Raw genomic sequence first — 20,135 nt, 5'->3', positions numbered from 1 at the left:
ATTTTTTACGTTTTAGGCGTAGGATTGATCGCAGCACAGAATCAAGCGAAACAACACAATTGTTGGTTAGACAACCAGACAGAAATTTATCAAGTTTATCTTCATATTCGAACTGTAGGGCGGCATCTGGCGGGGAGAATTCAGCAGAGAAGTATGAATTCCACTCGGAGTCAGGAATAGCTTGAGCAGATAGGCGGGCGCTAGGAGGATCTCTTAATACATTTCTCCAGAAGGAAGATTTGGACAGAGAAGCCTGCTAGGTCACACTGGAGCCACAAATGGTACCAAAATTTGGATTTTCTCCAAGCTACAACTATGCTCGGACTACTGGACCAATGCTTCATGACACCCCGACGTATACGTTTAAGAGGTAGACCGGCTTTTTCTGTGCATCACAGGTCAGGGCAAATTTATGCAAGAACACCCGTATTTCATTTGCATCAGCTTGCGGATTTTTCATGAGATGCTGGAACGGAACATAAGTTTTATGAATGAAAGAATTAGTAACTGTTGCGAAAAGATCACCTTGGATGGTCTTCCAATCCCTGTAAAATTGGGCGTGTTGCTGATGAGCTTGTGGGATGAGAGTAGACTGAGCAGAAGGACAAGAAATAGATGCAGATATTGGAAGATTGAGTTGGAAGTCACTAACGACGTGAACAGGAGACACTTGGAGATTTGCAGAAGAAACTCCATGGTCAAGGTTCGACACGTGACTTCAATGGTGTGTGTAAGTGTAATCAAGATCCTTTAGCAAAACTTTAAGCCAATCGTCAAAAATATCGTATAAAATAGAACTACGCAATAACGAGGTGTAAGTTAAAGTACAGTTAAAATTTCCTATAATAGTACAACACTTATCTAACCGGTGAATCATTGAAAGGCAAGATCCTAGTTTCTCACACGCAATAGTAAATAAAAATTCCGATCGGTCATTGCGGTAATTTGTCGGTACATATACGTTTACAATAATATATTTTTCTGCACGGACAGCAAGAAATAAATCACATGAATCAAAGCTACTCGACCGGCCCGGGGCCCTAACAAGCATCGCAAATACTGATTGATTGTAAATTCTGATGTGGAAATTTTAAAAGCATTGCTTCAAAAATGCTCCAAAGTCACGTCATGTTTAGAATTTGTATATGGATCATTTTCGGCTCAACATAGATGTCAGCATGAAAATTTTCAAATCTGAAAAAGAGTTTAGCTGCTGTGTATTTTTATTTCTATCAACTTTTCGAATGATCTTCTGAATTCCCAATTTATTACCCAACAGAAAAAGAAGATACCAAAGTCACTGGAATTCTAAAGAAAAGTACGATACCCTGGAAAATGTTGCTTCATAGTCATTATTGTTTTAATATTGGGTTTTATAGTGTGTTTTGGATTTAAAATGTAATAAAGTATTCGCAAAAGCAATGAGAACCTTCAAACTATTTTCTACCGGAAATATTGAGGTTTAGCAAAGTCTCAAAAATCGAAATGAAACACTGTTTGAGCGCTACTTTGAATTTGCGACATGCTGTACAATTGAAAAATAGTTGAACCTAAGTTAACATACAATAAACCACCACACCATCTTCAACAGTGAAGATGGAACATTTTGTAGTAACATCTGATCTTCAGTTCTCCCTGCCGCTTGGATTAAGCTCCGACCCAGAAGGACTGATTAATATCATAACAAATGAAGCATGGAAATCTTTGTCTGTAACTGCAAGAAATGAACTGAAAGTAAGCAACTTTGTCTTTTTTTGTTAGAATTCTAGCTGGTTAAATTCTACTTTAGCTACTTATGGCTATCTTGGAAAGGGGTTAGTTTAGGAAAATGAAACTTTCAGGGGTGGTTCTAGGGGCTACTATATGTCTTGGGATGGTACTTTGAAGGACCTACTTCCACTTATTCTCCCTCTAGAGGGTCCTGACCATTTTTCAACCTTAAAAATCTATGCTTTATAAAAGTGAAACCTTGCAAAATAGATCTTATGCTTAAATGAAGTACAACAAAATTGTTTTCAGCTTCACAACTTTGCTTGATCCCAATTTATAAGGTTTTAAAGATATGCAAATACATTTCCTAAATTTAGCAAAAAAAATTCTACTTAGATAACAGGAATAGCATTTTCAGAACTAAAGCAAGAGAATAAGAAACTGATACCTGAAAATTAAGGTAAAATTTTGTTTTGTCTAAATTTTAATAAGTATAGACCTGTCATCCAGTGTGGCCAGATCGTGAACAAAAAAGTAAGGCACAGCCTTTGAAAAACAAGCCAACAATAAGCCAGACAATTTTTGCCCTAACTTTAACTGTACTTTTATTGGGTTCCAAGTTTTGACGGCCATCTTACAGAAATGCTTCCCACGTATGAAGAGCTCTGATTATACTGGGAATTTCCACATTTCACGGTAGTCCTTAGATTGTGGAAGTTCAGTTACACTGTCAAAAGTATTTTGAGTCAGTATTTATTAGAATCGCAATAAACCGCTATCCCAGGTGAAGCTATAGAGACTTAACAGACATTCCCGCACACGAAGTTAAGAAAATATTTGACTGTGCTCACTTTCTTGTCTAACAGTTCAGGAACAATTATTGACAAGGAAATCCACTAGCTCGATTTCTCCTGTGTTAGTTCGAGCACTGTCCGTGTGTGCGCCGCAATTTCTGTATCCCATAATTTCACTGAGTCAGACCTCCGATTACTATAATGATACTCTGTGACCCAATGCAACACAACTTACAACGCCTGCCCCAGGCCCTGGGGGTAGTGAGGACACCTGAATTTTTGCTATCTGACTTTTGAGCAATTTTTAACTTAATGGCTATCTCAAAATATTTATTGGATGTATTTGGGGAAAAGGAGCAAGGGGGGAGGCTACGTGCCCTACAATCTATTTTTACTCTTAAAAAACTGAACAAGAACTGTCAACTTCCAATCAAATGAGCCATCTCTGAAGTTTTTACAAGCATCCCTTCAATAAGAGCCATATATTCCCCAGGGCGTAACTTACAACACCTGCCCCTGGGCCCTGGGGGGCTGTGTTGACCCTGGAGTGTTTGTTATAAGATCTTTGAACTATTTAAAAAAAAGCTATCTCAAAGTTCTTATCGGATCGGTTTGAGGAAAAAAGGGAATGGAGGGGAGGGGAGCTAGGTGCCCTCCAATCGCTTTTGACTCTTAAAATTGAACTAGAACTTTCAATTTCCAATTAAATGAGCCCTCTTTGAAGTGAATATGAGCATCCCTTCCATAAGACTCATATATGCCCCCAGGGCACAACTTACAATGCCTGCCCTGGGCCCTGGGGGGGTTGTGTTGGCACCAGAATTTTTGTTAAATGAACTTTTAACATTTTTATTGGAAACAATAACAAATTGGTGTGGATGCAGCAGGAAAAAAAGCGGTTTGGAGGCGCCCAGTGGGTGACCCTCCAAGGTCGTTCAATTCTTAAAAATGGAAATATAACCTTCAAATTACAAAAAATTTATCCCTCTTTGAATTTTATATTAGTATTCATTCACTTATTCCTCGTGCCCCAAACCTCCCCCCCCCCCATGGAAAAAATTCATACATCTTTCTCAATAGCAAATACTTTATATAAACAATGGACAAATGTCATAATTTAAATACCTTTCTCCAGGGGTTTTGTGGGGTCAAGGTACGCTTGTAGTTATGTTATTCCGACTGATTAAATCTTTTAAAAATCAATATTTTATTGGTTAATTTTTATTATAATCCCCCCCAGCATAAGCAATCCGGAACAGAGTATGAAGGAGTTGAAATCAAATTTTCTTGGGGATTTATCACCCCAGGGTTAAACTAGAATTCCTCCCCTCAAAATAGGAACAAATTGAATCCCAAACTACAATTCATGATTTCAAACAGCTCTTAAAAAGGGAATTTAATGGATTTGCCCAAGTATATGTTGATGGATCTTTAAGTGAAGAGGGATGTGGAAGTGGATGCTTTTTGAAAGAGCTCAGACTATGCATTGTGAAAAAACACAAGGCAGGGACCAGCACACTAACAGCTGAAGTAGCTGCAATCTATTTGTGATTAGAGACCCTAATTAAACTGAAACAGATCAATTAACATATAGTAATATTCTCTGACTCTAAATCTGCTCTCTATATCCTATGAAACACTAACTTTGAAACACTGGGCATAGGCCTACATCAAACCAAAGAAACCCTAAGCAGCCTTGGAAGATTAGGCTTTGTTACTAAATTTCAATATATACCTAGTCATCTAGGTAAAGAAGGAAATGAAAAAGCAGACAAGATAGCAAAGCAAGAAGCAAAAAGCCAAATGGAACCAGTGAAATCTCTAACTATAAGGGATACAACTAGATTATGACTAAAAACATTGCTTGAATTAAAGCCACTAAATTCATCCCCCTTCCCAACCTGTATACAATCAGTCTGGTTCAACTGCCTGTGTTCAAACACAGCTAACTTCAACCACCAATCTCCTTCACACAAAATAAAGCAGCCAAATGGAGAAGTTGCCAATAGCCCATTTTGCAGGTACTGTAAAAACACAGAAGAAACCCCTGAGCATATACTGTTGAATTGTAAAATAATGGAAAGAAAACTGTCAATGGATCTAAATCTACAACACCCTATATAGCAGGTCAAAATACACTGACTATATTGAAATAGATAAATCCTACTATGATGTTACCTCACATTATTAGCTAATAGCTGATTTACATATTTCCATAGTCATCCATATTTTCAATATTAATAAGCAGTGTTTACAACAAGGCAGTTTGCTATAACAGTAACATAATTTTACAACAAGAGAAACTATGTAGTAAGGGATTATCTCATTCAGTAAAAATTGAATTCTCCCAAGAAGAAGTGTATGAACTTATCATGAGAAAAGAAGAACAAATTAAAGATTTGGATCTATTGTCAACCCAACCCAGAAAGAAGAGGGGTCAATGATCTGATTTTCAGGAAACTTGCCTTGATTGTCTACAGTTGATTGATTAAATTTAATATAACAATGAACCTTGTTTATTTCAAAATCTGAAAGGTTTTTTTCTAAATAACAAAACTATAGGATAACTTCCATAGTTGCTGTCTGTTAAAGGTAACGTCTCATGTTTAATTATCAATGTTGTGGTCAAGATTTGTAGACTATTGGCCAAGATTGATAATTCTGAAAATTAGTAGTGGTCAAGATTAAAGTCTCAGCTGCCAGGTAAAGGACATACTGCATTCTAATAAGAGATACAGCTCAGATTAGGCACTGGCTAATCACTAGGAGTCTTACCCTATAGGCCTAGGCTACAGCAACAGTAACAAAGAAATCAGACATCAAAGCAAGGGTAACACTTCTACTTATCCTGTTTCTGTACTTATATATCTCTCTGATATTTTCATTAGGCCTAGCATTATATGATACTATATTACATATTAGCTAATAGCCTATATTATATATAACTAATTTCACTAGTATTTAACTATAGGCTAACACATTGGGAAAAATGAATAAAAGTGACTCTGAAACAAGATTGATTGCTTCAGGTTTGCTTATGTCACAAGCTGATGCTCATCACTGCTAAAAATGGGGGTGCAAACCAGTCATGTACACCAGTTATTTTTCTGTAGCATGTACCCAATTTGCTGGTAGCCAATGCATTGAGGTACACACCTCAATGCATTGGGTACCCCCCATACCAGGTAGGGATTAATTGTCTTATGTACAACCATCAACATATAATGTACTCCTTCACCACTGTAGTAGTATATCACAGGATCTGGACCTTAGAATTTGATACCTACATCTAACCAAGTGTACTACTCCATATATAGCATAGCAGGACCTACTCCATATATAGCGTAGTAGGATCTATGCCATGTTTTATGTAGTACTGATTGTGGGATGTAGCACTCAAATTCTTAGGTACAGATCCTGTGGTGTACTACTGCAGGGGTGAAGTAGCTCATTATGTTGATGGTAGTACATAAAACAATTAATATCCCCAACTGCCCCATAACAATTTTCACTTTTGAATGTATTCTGAGAAAACCAATGACCAATTTGCTTCTTCCTTTGAGCATATTTAAACTGAAGTGATGCAAAGAAAACCTCAAATATAAATAAATGTATTTTCTCAGAATAGGCCTAGACAAAAAGTGAAAACGGGTATGGGGGTACCCAATATATTGGGGGCAGTACCCACTGCATTGGGGTGTGTACCCAGTCGGCTACGCTGTGTACCCAACCTGTTTGTACAGAGATACAAACCACAGAAAATAGCTAGAGTGTACATGTCGACAGCATGACGACTCACATGAACTAAACAGTTAAACAGGATCTGTAGATGTTACAGACATGCCTGTTATGAGTTTGATTCCTGGTGTTATTCTATACTAATAAGTAACAGCTAATATAATGTACCTTCAGCTGTAGTTCGACTCCATGACTTAATGGCTAATGCTTTTTATGTTGTTGTTACGAAGCCACGTGTCTCTTAAGATTTGAAAACTTCACCGCAGTGCTGTGGTTAGATTCGTATTTTGACCATAGTTAAAACGTGATTTTGACCTCATCATCATCATCATCATCATCATCAAGGGTTTTGAGTTCCCCTTTGTGTTGAACACCTTGGGAACCAAAGCACTGTTTTATATATATCACTTCACATAACTTAAATGTTTTTATAGAATCAAGTCTTTTCCAATTTCCTTAAAGAATTGTATTACAATTCTGACTATTTTCAGGTTGTCTTCTAAGTCATTCAGCCCTCCAAGAATGGAGTGCAAACTTATGGGGTCAGGCCTCCCTCTGAAGAAAGCATATATCTTGTCTCTTTGCTCCTGATACTCCTCGCAATCCAATATTAAATGTTCCACAGACTCTTCTTCCGAACAAGTCATGCAATTGCTGTCTTCACCGTAAAGTCTAGCACTGTAGTTATTCATGCCACAGTGTCCTGACCTCAATCTGAACAGTAGGCGTCCTTCGTGTCTGCTAAGATTTTTATAAATTGACTTTTCGAACTTCCAATGCAGCTTGCTTGTAACAAAAAAATTGCCAGTCTGATCTCTCACATTCTCAAAACTTTCTCGTAATAGAGCTTTACGCACACATTCCAATTGACTGATCACTATGGGGGTAGAGCAATTACGAATCATTCCTTCTGTGGCTGCATGTTTGGCTTTGCTATCTGCCAATTCATTTCCTATTATTCCCACATGTGATGGAACCCACTGCAATGCTATTCTCCTCGATTCCATCAACATTAACAACTTTGAATAACATTCAGCTATTTCTCCTGATTTGTATCAATCTGCCTGGAATGACTTAATGGCAGAAATCACAGCTTTAGAGTCAGAACATATCAATATGCCAAAATATTCCTCGTGCACTTCTGATAATGAAAACTCAAGTGCTTCTGCAAGAGCTACTGCTTCTGCTTGGAAAACTGATGCTTTACTGTGAAGTTTAAACTGTTTTGAAACATTCATTTTAGGGACAACAAATGCAGCACCAACCATCCCGTCATTTTTCGATCCATCTGTATAAATGTCTAAGAATCCTTGATACTTTTCTAACTTCCATATCCGGAAACAGGTATTCCAATCTAAGTTATTACTCTGCTTAATGTCCAAACCACATACTACAGATTTTTCTTTCCAAGGAGGTGGTAACACCACTTGAGGTACTCTTAACATCTCAGTGAACTTCAGTTCAATTCCCTGAGGTTTTACAATACTGTCCCATTGTTCAAATATATTTGCCTGGAACCTCTTATTTTTGGGGCTTGCAGTGATGATTCTTCCTTGTTTTATAACTCTTGACTTCAAAGGGTTGGTTTTATCAGCTATCCATAATCTTTGCAAATACTTCAATACACTTATTTTCCTTCTAGTCTCAAGTTCTGGTAGACCACTTTCAGATAGTAAGAATATCACTGGTGTTGTTTTTCTTGCTCCAAAAGCAATTTGAACATCAGAGTTTTGTATTACATCCAGTCTTTTTAATGTTGAATGCAGTCCAAACCCATATATCACTGAAGCATATTCAATTTTAGGTCGAATATACTTCACATAGAACTCCAATAACATATCTGCCTTCATCCCCCATGAGTATGAAGTGAGCAACTTCATAATATTCAATCTCTTCATACATGCAGCACGAACCATTTCAACATGTGGGTACCAACTCAGTTTGTCAGTAATCACACACCCAAGGACCTTAGTCTGTTTCACATACTCAATAGGATTACCATTGAGATAAAGAACGGGTAAGTTTGTTATTTTCTTTCTAGTAATCACCATCATCTTAGATTTGTGAGGGGAAAATTTCAAATCAATTCCCTTGGCCCATTGTTCAATTTGTTGTAATGTGGATTTTACAACCTCCATTGTCTCTTCTAGTGTTCTTGCTACTGCCCAAAAAGAATTATCGTCAGCAAATATCATCCCTTTCGACTCTCCATTCTCAATCGGTATATAATATTCTGCAATATTATAATAATCAGGACCAAGTGCTGATCCTTGTGGAACCCCGCGTCTTCTTCTTAATAGAATACAAGACTCTACAGAGCCAACTCTAACAGTGTCTTCTCTTCCTGACAAATAGTTCTCAGTAACAGCTAATGTCCTTCCTCTGATTCCGGCTCACATACCCCCACTAAATATCAGACGATGCACTATTGAATCAAAAGCACTCTTCACATCCAAATGGACAATAACCATAATCCATCCGTTCTGCAATGCATAAAGGGCATCTTGTTTAAAACAGAGCAGGTTTTCAACTGTGCTTTTCTTTCTCCTAAAACCACACTGGATATCTTTTAGAAAACCCCTCTTTTCTATCTCCCAATTTATCCTCTTTTTTATCATTTTTTCAAAACTTAACCTAGTACTGGTAACAGTGTGATAAATCGATAGTTTTCTATTTTTGACATATCCTTACCAGGCTTAGGTATCATCACGGCCTGGCCTTTTTTCCAAATAGTAGGGAACACTCCACTGTCCCAAGCAAGGTTCATTACTTCCAATAATGCATCCATCCATTTATTAGGCATTGCTTTTACGAATCGTGAATGAATCATATCAGTGCCTGGGGAAGTATCTGGACGACTCGTCACAATATTTTCCAACTCTTTCATGGTAAATGGCTGGTTATAGTGTTCATCGTTACCAACTTTACTAAGTCTTCTTACTTTTGCTGTTGATCGTGCTACCTCATCATGAAAGGGATCTTCTCTTCCGATAGTCTTTAATAAAGGCTTTGCACCTCCATTGGCTTTTTCTAAATCACTAATCAATATCTTGTTTTCAAAAGTAAGGGGGGGGGGTTTCCTGTCTTATCACCTTTTGCTTTTGTATTCTTTATAAACTGGTAAACTTTAGACACTGGCTTCCTAAAGTCCAGACTTTCAACAAATTCTCTCCAACTTCTACTTTCTGCCTCAATCACACATTTTTTAAACTTGGTGAAAGACTTTTTAACTGCAACATAATTTTCGACTGTAGATATCCGCTTGTAAATGTTTTGCTGGCACTTTAACTCCTTTTTGAACTGACTGCACTCCTCATTCCACCACTTAGAATAATTCCTTATGGTTTCACATCCATCAGACATGGGTATAGTGATTTTGACCTTTCGTGAGCATTCGTTCCTTCGAAAATCGGATGAATTGCCAAAAAATATAAATTCTTCCCGAAAAAGTAAATCACGCCAAGAAATAAGCCGGCTCAAAATAAAAATAGCCAAGTTTTAAGCCACAAGCCAGTCCCAAAAATTTTCACGCCAGTCGCCAACAAAATAAGCCAGTTTGGCGTAAAATAAGCCAATCTGGCCACACTGCAGTGTCATGTAAGCAAATTTCAGGACCCTCTACAGGGAGAAGGAGTGGAGGTAGGTAGGCCCTACTTTAAAATACCTTCCCAGGACATGCTTTAGCCTGTAGACCCATCCCAGAAAATTTAATTTTCCTAACCTAACCCCTTTCCATGATAGCCATAAGTAGCTAACGTAGAATTTTACCTTCTAGCTTAAGGGCTTCTTAGTATGTTGCAAACTAGATTAGGTAGGTGAATGAAACTTTCAGAAACAAACCCTTTGCCTAGAATATAGGCTACCATAAAGGACATCCACCACATGGCTAATATGGGAGTAAAGTTCATTTGTGATGCAAATGGATGTTAAATTTAGATTGAGGATGCAATTCTAGGTATATATTTGTACATTTGGGGGTGGGGGTATATATTCTGTGAATTTATAGGTTCTAAGAAATTCATGATTTTCTTAGAAAAACAAGGAAAGAAGTAAATGTAAAGGCTCTCTCCCTGCAAAATGTGTGAAGGAAGGGCTCTCAGATAGGGCTGGTAGTGCAATCCTTGTAGAAGATGTCACTCAACTGGGTAAACCCAACATTAATGGATTAAAAACAAGTAGATCTTTCTTATTTACACTGAAGGAAAAAAACAATATCTCAGAAAAGTTAATCCTAACTGGGAAAATGAAACCGCACAAAGAATAGAACCCGAAACCTTTTTAGTCTCAAAATTTTCTGTAATAAGAACACACAACAAATCCCTGCATTGAAACTCATATAGCTTGTGGCCACCGTTCGTGCTCTCAGTCACAGGAATTGACGCAGTGCAACGGTACTAGACTTACAGGTGTCAATTGTAAAGGCTTGTAAAAATTTTCCACTAAATTAAAATGCATTGCATGTAAGAAAAGAGCACTAGCACTCCAAATAGTAACAGAAAAGGCCATTTCATACCCTTTTGCAGCTATGGAAGCAAATGCTGCCCAATCACACCAAATAAAACCCATATTGAAATCAAATAAAACTCCCAAGTCAAACGCTCCCAATGCATCAAGTACTCCTTACAAAACACCATCCTTTAAGCCCCCTAGCTCATATCTCTATCAGAAAGAATCACCAACCCAACAAGCCTCCTTGCCTATTGAGTTGAGGTCTGCCTGGCACCCCCTCCCAAACCAAAAACTCGACCATAAATTAATCACTTAGCTGACCCACCGGATCCACAACCACACATGCAAACTCCAAATCTATGCCTATTCATTCTAGACTGTAATGCAGTCCAGGCCATGAACATACAACAACTACAGAAAACAAAAATCATTGCAGAATTGGCGAAAATCTACATCCGTAATCATATGCTCATTCAAACAAAAAAAGATCTTGCTTTACTATTAACAAAGCTGAACATTGATACACAGTCATATGAAAAATAAATCAACAACACAACACATATCAATACTCCAGTGGAACGTAAGATCACTTACAGAAAATAAGTTAAATTAATTAATATCTTTTATGAATAATAATTCCATCAATATTGCTTGCCTCCAGGAAACTCATTTAACCCAAAATCAACAAATTAAGTCTCTGGGATACACTATCCTGAGAAAGGATAGATCATCAGAGAGAAAAGGAGGTGGAGTAGCTTTAATAGTTAAAAATAATATAAAATTCTGTGGCATCAACTTTCCAGATTTTGTAAATGATGTTGATGCAATTGGTATCAGTGTTTGGCTGAATAATGCAACAACTTACATATTAAGCTTTTATAACCCTAATGGCTAAACTGCAGATGCCATGGATTTCTTCAGCTATATAAATAATTCTAATATGATGAAAAATATCATTATTTGTGGAGACTTTAATGCCCACAGCCTTTTGTGGGGGAATAAACCAGCAAATAAAGCTGGTAAGTTCATTGAGAGTCTGATTTTAAATAATAATGAATTAGCTGTTTCTACCCCTCCAAACCTGAATACATATTTCAACCCCTAAAAGTGGCAGTTTCTCTACAATTGACCTACAAACTGTATCATTATATATTCTGAATAAGATTTGTATAAATAAAATTGATAGTCTTTGTACTGACCACTTTGCCATAATTTGCTCCCTAAACAAACCAGCTGAAACTCTACCACATACCTCCAAATATATCAACACTAAAGCAAATTGGCCTATGTTCCAAAATAAGCTAAGTGATGAAATTATAAGTTTCACCCAAAATTCATGCATTTCAAACGCAACAGCTGACACACATGCTGAAGTTTTGGCATCTTTACTAATAAATACTTTCTAGAATAAATAGTTTCTAGTGGTTGGTGACTTTAACCTACCTTCTATTGATTGGACATCAGGTACAACACAACTTTCTGATGAGTCATTTGAAAATCATTTCCTAGAAACTTTACAAGAACATTATTTGTATCAGCACATTCAAAACCCTACTCGTTTGCGCGCCAATTCAACCCCTTCAGTTTTAGACCTTGTAATTACAAAATCACCAGATGATGTTGCTAGTGTTGAGCCACTAGGAAAAAGTGATCACTTGGTATTGGTGATATCACTAAATTGTGTGATAGGTTGTTATGATATTCCCAATCATTCTCCCAAGTATGATTATGATAGAGGAAATTAAATTACATTTTCAGATTATATTTCGTATCTTTCTATACGATAGGAGTTACAGCCATGTAATGCTACTGTTGATGCATCCTTTGATTCTATTAAGCTGGCCCTTATAGAAGGTAAGGATCAATATGTATCAATTTATACTAGTAGACAGTTTATCAAAAATAGACAGATCCTTCCTTGGTATATTGTACAAATACTAAAAGAAAAAGGTGATAGGTGGCGTGATCATTTAAGATTTAAAACCTTAGATTCTTGGCTAAATTATGAAAGAGCTAGAAATAGAGCAACTAAATTCCTTCGTTTAAATCGTCAAGAGGTGGAGACAAAAGTTATAGCATCAGTCCAAAGCTGCCCAAAAAATTTTTGGAGATATGTGAGAAGGAATCAAGTTTCACAATCCCCATCATCCACTTCCTTTATAGATCCTAAAACTTTTTTACATATAGATGATGATTTTGTAAAATCACAACTTTTCAATAAGGTATTTGGTTCAGTTTTTACTCAAACACATACCAAAACACACACTCAGTTTATTCCTCCAGATTTAACAAAAGAATTTGTTGATTCAGAGTTTACAGTCCAACAAATTTATCTGACACTCCAAAATCTTGATCCAGGAAAGGCACCAGATATTGATGGATTTTCCAATGTGATGTTACGTGAACTTGCATCAGTGCTTGCTGGGCCACTCACATATCTTTTTAATCTTTGTCTCTCATCTGGTGAATGTCCTTCAGCTTGGAAAAGAACTATCATTAGGCAATTGTAAAAGAATGGTTAAAAATCCCATTTCAATAAATACAGACCAATTTCAAATACATCAATCTTATGCAATATAATGGAGAAAATTGTGGTGAGTAGAATCCAGGGACATTTTGAGGAAAATAATTTATGGCATTCTGCTCAGCATGGTTTCCGTAAACGACGATCTTGTAACACGCAACTTCTTGAGGTGATTTGTGATTTTCAATTGATGGCTGATAATGGTATTTTGTTTGACTGTATTTATATTGACTTTTCCAAAGCATTCAAAAAAATTTCCATTCCACTTCTGATAAAAAAAATGTCAACTATATGGTATAGGCCCACAAACTAAAGCATGGATAACAGATTATCTTACAAATAGAACCCAAGAGGTTGCAGTAGGTGATGCCTTGTCATCACCTATTTCTGTCATAATTGGAGTTCCACAAGGCAGTTGTCTTGGGCCATTACTCTTCTGCCTTTATATCAATGATTTACCCGGCGTTGTTAGGAACTCAACCATAAAAATGTTTACAGATTATGTAAAAATCTACAGGCCAGTCATGAGTAAACAAGAGATTTCTTTACTTCAAGAGGATTTGGTTGCTCTTGGCCAGTGGTGTACTGCAAACTCTATGTTCATTAACAAAACCAAGTGCAATGCTGTGCACTATTTGCATAGACTCCCTCAGCATTACCATTACTTTGTTGTTGGTAAATTAATTTTAAGTGTAGAATATGCTCGTGACCTTGGGATTCATTTTGATTCAAGTCTCAAATTTAATAAACATGTATCAGATATCACCCATAAGGCTAATTACCAATTATTACGTCTAAGGCGTACTTTTTCTAAGTTTAATCTCACTTTATGTATCCACTGTACGTCCAGTACTTGAGTATTGCTCATCAGTATGGTATCCCCTTAATAAGAGTGATAGAGAGAGGGTTGAGAGAGTGCAACGTAGGGCCACCAAACTCATACCATACCTGAGTCATCTACCTTACCACCAGAGAATGCATAGACTACAGTTGCCTTCTCTCCAGTTCAGACATGATAGAGCCGACGTAATAAATACATTTCGAATTGTTAGGAATATTGATAATATCACCCCAACTCACTTTTATAGAATACAGTAGTACCTATCAACACCAACACAAAATTTACCCACCGTGTTCACAGAAAATATTAGGCCAAAACTCTTTGACTAGTTGAGTGTGGAAGACTTCGAATTCTCTTCCATCAGAAATTGTTGCAAGGACCACGGTCCAGTTTTTCAAAAGTAGTTTAGCCTCTAGAGATTTCTATACTAGGTCCTATCACAATCCATTTTGAAATTATTTTTTTACTTTTGTATTGCCTGATTTGTGACAGTGTGACAGTTATTTTGTAGGTTTACTTTTTCGTAGGTTTCAATTATTAACAGATATGTTTGAGTTAAGTTGGTATGTTATTGTATGTTTCAGTAATATTGTTTTTCCAATGTTTTTCAGTTACTGTATGTTTTTGTTATGTCATTGACATTGTTATAGACTTTTTTATAATTGTTTTGTGCGACAAGCTTGTTAAAGCTTACCATATCTTGGTATTAATAAATAAATAAATAAATAAAATACAACTAATCATGCTATCCCCAGGACAACACCCAGGAAAACCTTCCCTAAACATATTCCCAAAGCATGGTGGACAAATGAGTGCCAACATAAATGGAGAACAAAAAGGCAGCTTGGAGAACATTCTTAAATAAACCATTACCTACTACAAATTTAAAAAAATTACAAGCAGAATCTAACCCAAAAAGGACTATAATAAATGTTAATCATAACTACTGGAATAATTTTGCAAATAATCTCTCCAGAGAAACACATGAGCCAATTATACATAAAGTCATAAGCCACATCTGTGGGAAAAAGACTTTGCCCAACCCACTCCTGTATGAGCTTCTACATAATAATACCCATTATGACAATGATAATGAAAAAGCTAAGCTATTTGCCACTCTTTTTGTTAATAAGCTAACATCAAATAATTGTAGCAAAATGCCCCCAATTCCTATGAACCCAAGTTACCAACCTTGCCCAGGATCTGAGTATATAACCAGTCCATTTTCAATCCAGGAAATGAATAATGCAATACATCATATTAGGACCAAGACTAGCAGCAGCTATGACAATATACACCGTACATGGATAAAGAATCTCACCCCTTCATACAAACAGGAACTTCTAAATTGTTATAATCATGCTTGGGCTTCATCTATGTTCCCCAATATCTGGAAATGTTCGTCCCTCCTACCAATCCTAAACAAAAATAAACCCAAAAATAACCCTGAGTCTTATAGGCCCATAATGATTACTCCTGTGATGGGGAAAATAATGGAGAAAATGATCTATTACCAACTCCTCTGGTTTGTTGAAAAAAAAAATAATATGATCCCTCACACTCAAACTGGATTCAGGAAACACCATTCCTCAACAGATGCTTTCATATTGTTAACAAATGCAATAAATGAATCATTCTCAAAAAATAATGTGCTAGTTGTAGCTTTCCCAGATTTTGAAGGGGCATATGACAATATGAACCACCAGATCCTTTTAATTAAACTTCCAAACCTTGGACTACCCTCCAAGGTAGCATCTTTTATAAAATTTTTCATAGAATTATGATGTTTCATTGTTTGCGTAGATTCAGCCTCTTTACCCCAAAAGACAATAATCAAAGGCCTTCCTCAGCGGCCTCCTCTTTGCCCTATATCTCTCGGGCATGAACCTCCCCCATATGAATTTACAATATGCTGATGATCTGGTACTATGGTCATTTGGCAACACCTTTGAGATTGCACAGTCAAAGCTGCAAAAGTCACTTTTCCAATTTGAAAAATTCTCTCAGCATTCAGATTTACCCATTGCACCTACCAAGTCAAAAATAATCCAATTTCACCAAAAGCGAAATCATGTTAATGCAAGACTATCTCTAAATGGAACAACTATTCCAGAAGATAATCATATTAATATCCTAGGTCTGATGCTTGACCAAAAACTTAATTTCCACCTCCACATTTCAAACACAATAGAAAAATGCTATAGAAAAACAATTATACTAAAAAGACTTCTTTCCACACCCTGGGGATGTAAGGAGAAAACCTTACTTCAGTTTTATGAGTCACACCTAAGACCCCATATTGACTATGGGCTCATCATCTATGGTGCACGTGCAAAGACCCAGATGCAAAAAAATGAAACAATACAAAACAATATAATACGTCTCATATTTGGTCTTAGGAAACCCACAACCGCCAAGTTTCTGCTTATGGAGAGTGGATTAACAACAATAAGGGAAAGACGTAGCTTTTCTTGATAAAATATTTTACAAAAACTGAAGCAAATAGCTCATACACCCTGCATAATTGGTTAAGAAATCCAGCCATGTATAAAGGGATTGTAAATGAGTATACCAACATTAAGAAGAAGTTTCCTGTACCCGCAGCACCTACTTTCCCTCAATCCCCTCCATGGAATTGGTCAATCCCTATAATAAATACTCATTTCTCAAAGTGAACTTAAGATTTAACCCCCAGCGCTTTTGTCCAGAAAAAAATTGCTGAACTTAATACAATTACTTATAAGAACCATTTCCGAATCTTTGTTGATGGGTCCAAAAAGAATGAGAAGGTAGTAAGTGGTGCCTTCCTTCCTCACCTGAACATTGCAATGGGTGAGAGATTGTATAATAATGTATCTATAATGTCTGCAGAGTTAAATGCCATAATCATGGCATTAGAACACCTTATGGAAAATAAACCCTTGATTGCTAATTCAAATAATTTTATAGTTTATTCTGACTCTTTATCAACCCTTGAGTTGCTGTCTTCAGCTCCTCAGTATAAGCTGGATACGGACACTTATCATTGTCTTAGTATTGTAGATAATCTTGCTTCAAGTGGCATAAGAACTTATATTCATTATATTCCTAGCCACTCTGGTATAAGTGGTAATCATCAAGCTGATGAAATAGCAAAAAATGCAATAAATATTGACCAGCCAAGTGGGAGACCAATTCCCATTAGAGATATTTACCAATGGAGACTATCAGATATTATGTTTAATAAGAAAAATCCTACTCTTTCCCCCTTTCCCAATAAGTATTTTTCTAAAATTTATCGTAGAATTCATTTTGGAACAAATGAACTAAACTTTCTTGCATTTGCATATCAGTTTCCTAATTCAAGTGGTTCAGTTCCCCTGTCCCCTCTTTGCAGGTATTGTATTATGAATAATGAAACAATTGACCACTGCCTATTTGAATGTAATATGCTGACGTCTGCACACTATACCTTGCATTGTAGTCTGTTAAAGTGCTTCAAACACCACAAAGCCTCATTATCAGCCAAGAGCCTAGCCAACTATACCTGCACACAGAGCACAGAAATCGAAATATAAACTATGATATTAAATATTATTGAGTAGAAAGAACTTCTTAAAGATATCTGTGAATCTATCACACATCCGGGGCACCACCTCTCGGCGATATTTGGCCCCCCAATTGAATCAATACGAAAATGGCTAAAAGTTATTAACTGAAAAGCCCGCGTCGTTGCATTACTGAGACTTCTGAAAGAGGTCTTTGGAAACGTTAAAAAAGTCCCTGGTGGGAAAGATAATGTTAGAGAAATATGCAACCGGATCCTGGCTCTGCACCAGACTGTAATAGAAGAAAATTCGGAGCTTCTCCTTAACAAGAATAAGCACCTGCAAAAAATTGTCAAACTACAGACCGAGTTGCAAGAAATTCGTCAAAGTTCACCCATCATTCAGAATCAGGCCCGGTCGTATGCCAGCGTAGCAAAAGGACCCGAGTCGCATTGCCTGGTCCTCGAACCAATGAACACTACCCTAAAGAACCAAGATGGAAGGAACAGATCTAAGAGAAATCAAAATACTGAACATGTTACCAAACAGATATCCTAAGTGCTAAAGGGGGATAACATAAAGTTCGCAGCAAAAAAATTGTACCGGGACGAGGAGGTAAATATATTCTTAAAATGCAGAGCAAAAATGACTTATATGAAGCCCTCATGGTTTTAACAGACAAATCTGAACAGTTGTAGTTCAAACCAAAACCAGTCATGAAGCGTCTCCAACGAATGTTAGCAAAAGAAGTACCAGGTTACATAACACACAAAGAATGCATGAGTTGTGTGATGTACTCGAACTCCTCAGTTAAAGACCTCGTAGCAAAAGGAGAAACCTTAAAGGTTATCAGTGTTGTGGAAAGAGGAACGAGAAAAAACGTGATTATTGAAGTCAGCCCAGTATTACGGAAGGAAATCATTTCAAATCGTGGACTTAAGTTCGGGTTTTTAATGGTTGATTGCGAGCGAGGATCACGTCAACATAATTTGATGTACGAAATCCTGTCTCTATGGTCATAAACGTTCTGTTTGTAAGGGTGATGTTGCGTGCTCATGGTGCATGGGTAACCATGCTTACGAGGACTGTGAAAAACCTTTTACAAGTTGCCCGGTGTGTTGGTCATGTAATAAAAAAATGTCAAATCTGAGCCACATGCATCCTATGAATTTAAAAAATGCCCAATTGCTCGCGAAATCAAGGATCATCTCAAGAAGAACATTCAGTACAATTGAATACTCAAAATGACCTACTTAGTGCAAACAAACTGACATTTTTTCAGATTAACCTTCAGCACTCTTATAGCGCACTAGTTCAGCTTCAGAAAACACTTTTGCGACCTAAAACCAGATGTGGTATTGTTACAAGAACCGTATGTCAACAAGTACGGAAAAATAATATGTGTACCAAGTGATTATGCAGTAGCCTATTCTCAAAGTTTGATTTTTGCGAAAAGATTCTTTAGTGCTGCAGTATTAGTTAAAAAAGAATTTAAGTGCAATATTCATTATGATGAGTACAAACGAGTGTGTCACCGTATCTATTTACTTGAAGTCAAGAATCATTAGAGTGTCATCAGTATATTGCTCCCCTTCGCTGCAGTCCTTAGATTATCAGCTGAGTATTTTGGATAGAATGTGTAATTCTTTTTACGTGATAGGTGGGGATTTTAACGCTAAAACTCCAATGTGGCTGAACGGTGTTTCTACTGATCATAAAGGAAAAGAATTAGGGGATTTTGTAACTTGTAAACAACTTGTTGTTATTAATGATCCTGATTCACCCACATATTATCATCATTATTCTAGCCCAGATGTAACGATTGCTAGTATACAACTTTTGACATATATTGAAAATTGGAGAGTCCTACAAGACCCTCCTTCACTGTCAGACCATTTGTATATAAGTTTTGATCTCAGTTTTAATGATGAGATTAGAGAGAAAAATGTGAACCAGCGATATAATTTTAAGAAGACTAATTGGGACGTATTTAGTGCTGTTTTACTGAACTGTATTGATGAAGTTTTTGCATATAATTTGGCTTCAGAAGAAGAAATTGATTCAGCCGTTGATAATTTAACTAATTTATTACAGAATGCTATAAAATAATCGACTCCTATGTGTCATAATATTTTTTTAAAAAGATACTGCTGCTGGTGGACACCACAATTAAGTGAACTAAGGAAAGAATATAGACGTAATACGAGATTGTTTAAAATATTAAGATCGATAGAAAGCGAATTAAATAGGAACAATGCTAAAAGTAAATATAAGATGGAAATTTTGAAGGCTAAAAAAGAAGATTGGAGGCGTTTTTGTGAAGAAAGGAGGACTACGGATCCGTGGAATACGATTCATAAGATTTGTAGGTTGAAGGGTGGGACTGCAAAGCCTATCCATATTAAAAAAGAGTGATGGTACTTTTACAAATTCAATAACTTAAGTTGGGGATGTAATTTTAAATAAGTGGTTTACGAAAGATGAGATATCAGATGACAATAGCTATCATCATATAATTCGACAAGAAGTAAAGCAGATATTAGAAGAAGATG

At 36.6% G+C, this 20,135-nt stretch overlaps 1 protein-coding gene across 1 annotated transcript in view; it reads left to right on the top strand.

Annotated features, from left to right (window-relative positions):
* The first annotated feature begins 1,513 nt into the window (after nt 1-1,513).
* LOC148944436 (nuclear factor related to kappa-B-binding protein-like) overlaps nt 1,514-20,135 on the top strand; it is a 62,131-nt gene continuing 43,509 nt past the window's right edge. The window contains exon 1 of the mRNA XM_089099927.1: nt 1,514-1,734. Within this exon, the coding sequence (XP_088956053.1) occupies nt 1,597-1,734 (138 nt within the window). The 5' untranslated portion in view covers nt 1,514-1,596. The remainder of the gene's footprint in view (nt 1,735-20,135) is intronic.

Source organism: Artemia sp. Qi Xiang Cuo, chromosome 14 (genome assembly GCF_049724085.1).
Source record: "Artemia sp. Qi Xiang Cuo chromosome 14, ASM4972408v1, whole genome shotgun sequence".
Lineage (NCBI taxonomy): Eukaryota > Metazoa > Arthropoda > Branchiopoda > Anostraca > Artemiidae > Artemia > Artemia sp. Qi Xiang Cuo.
This window is presented reverse-complemented; position numbering and strand designations above follow the sequence as displayed.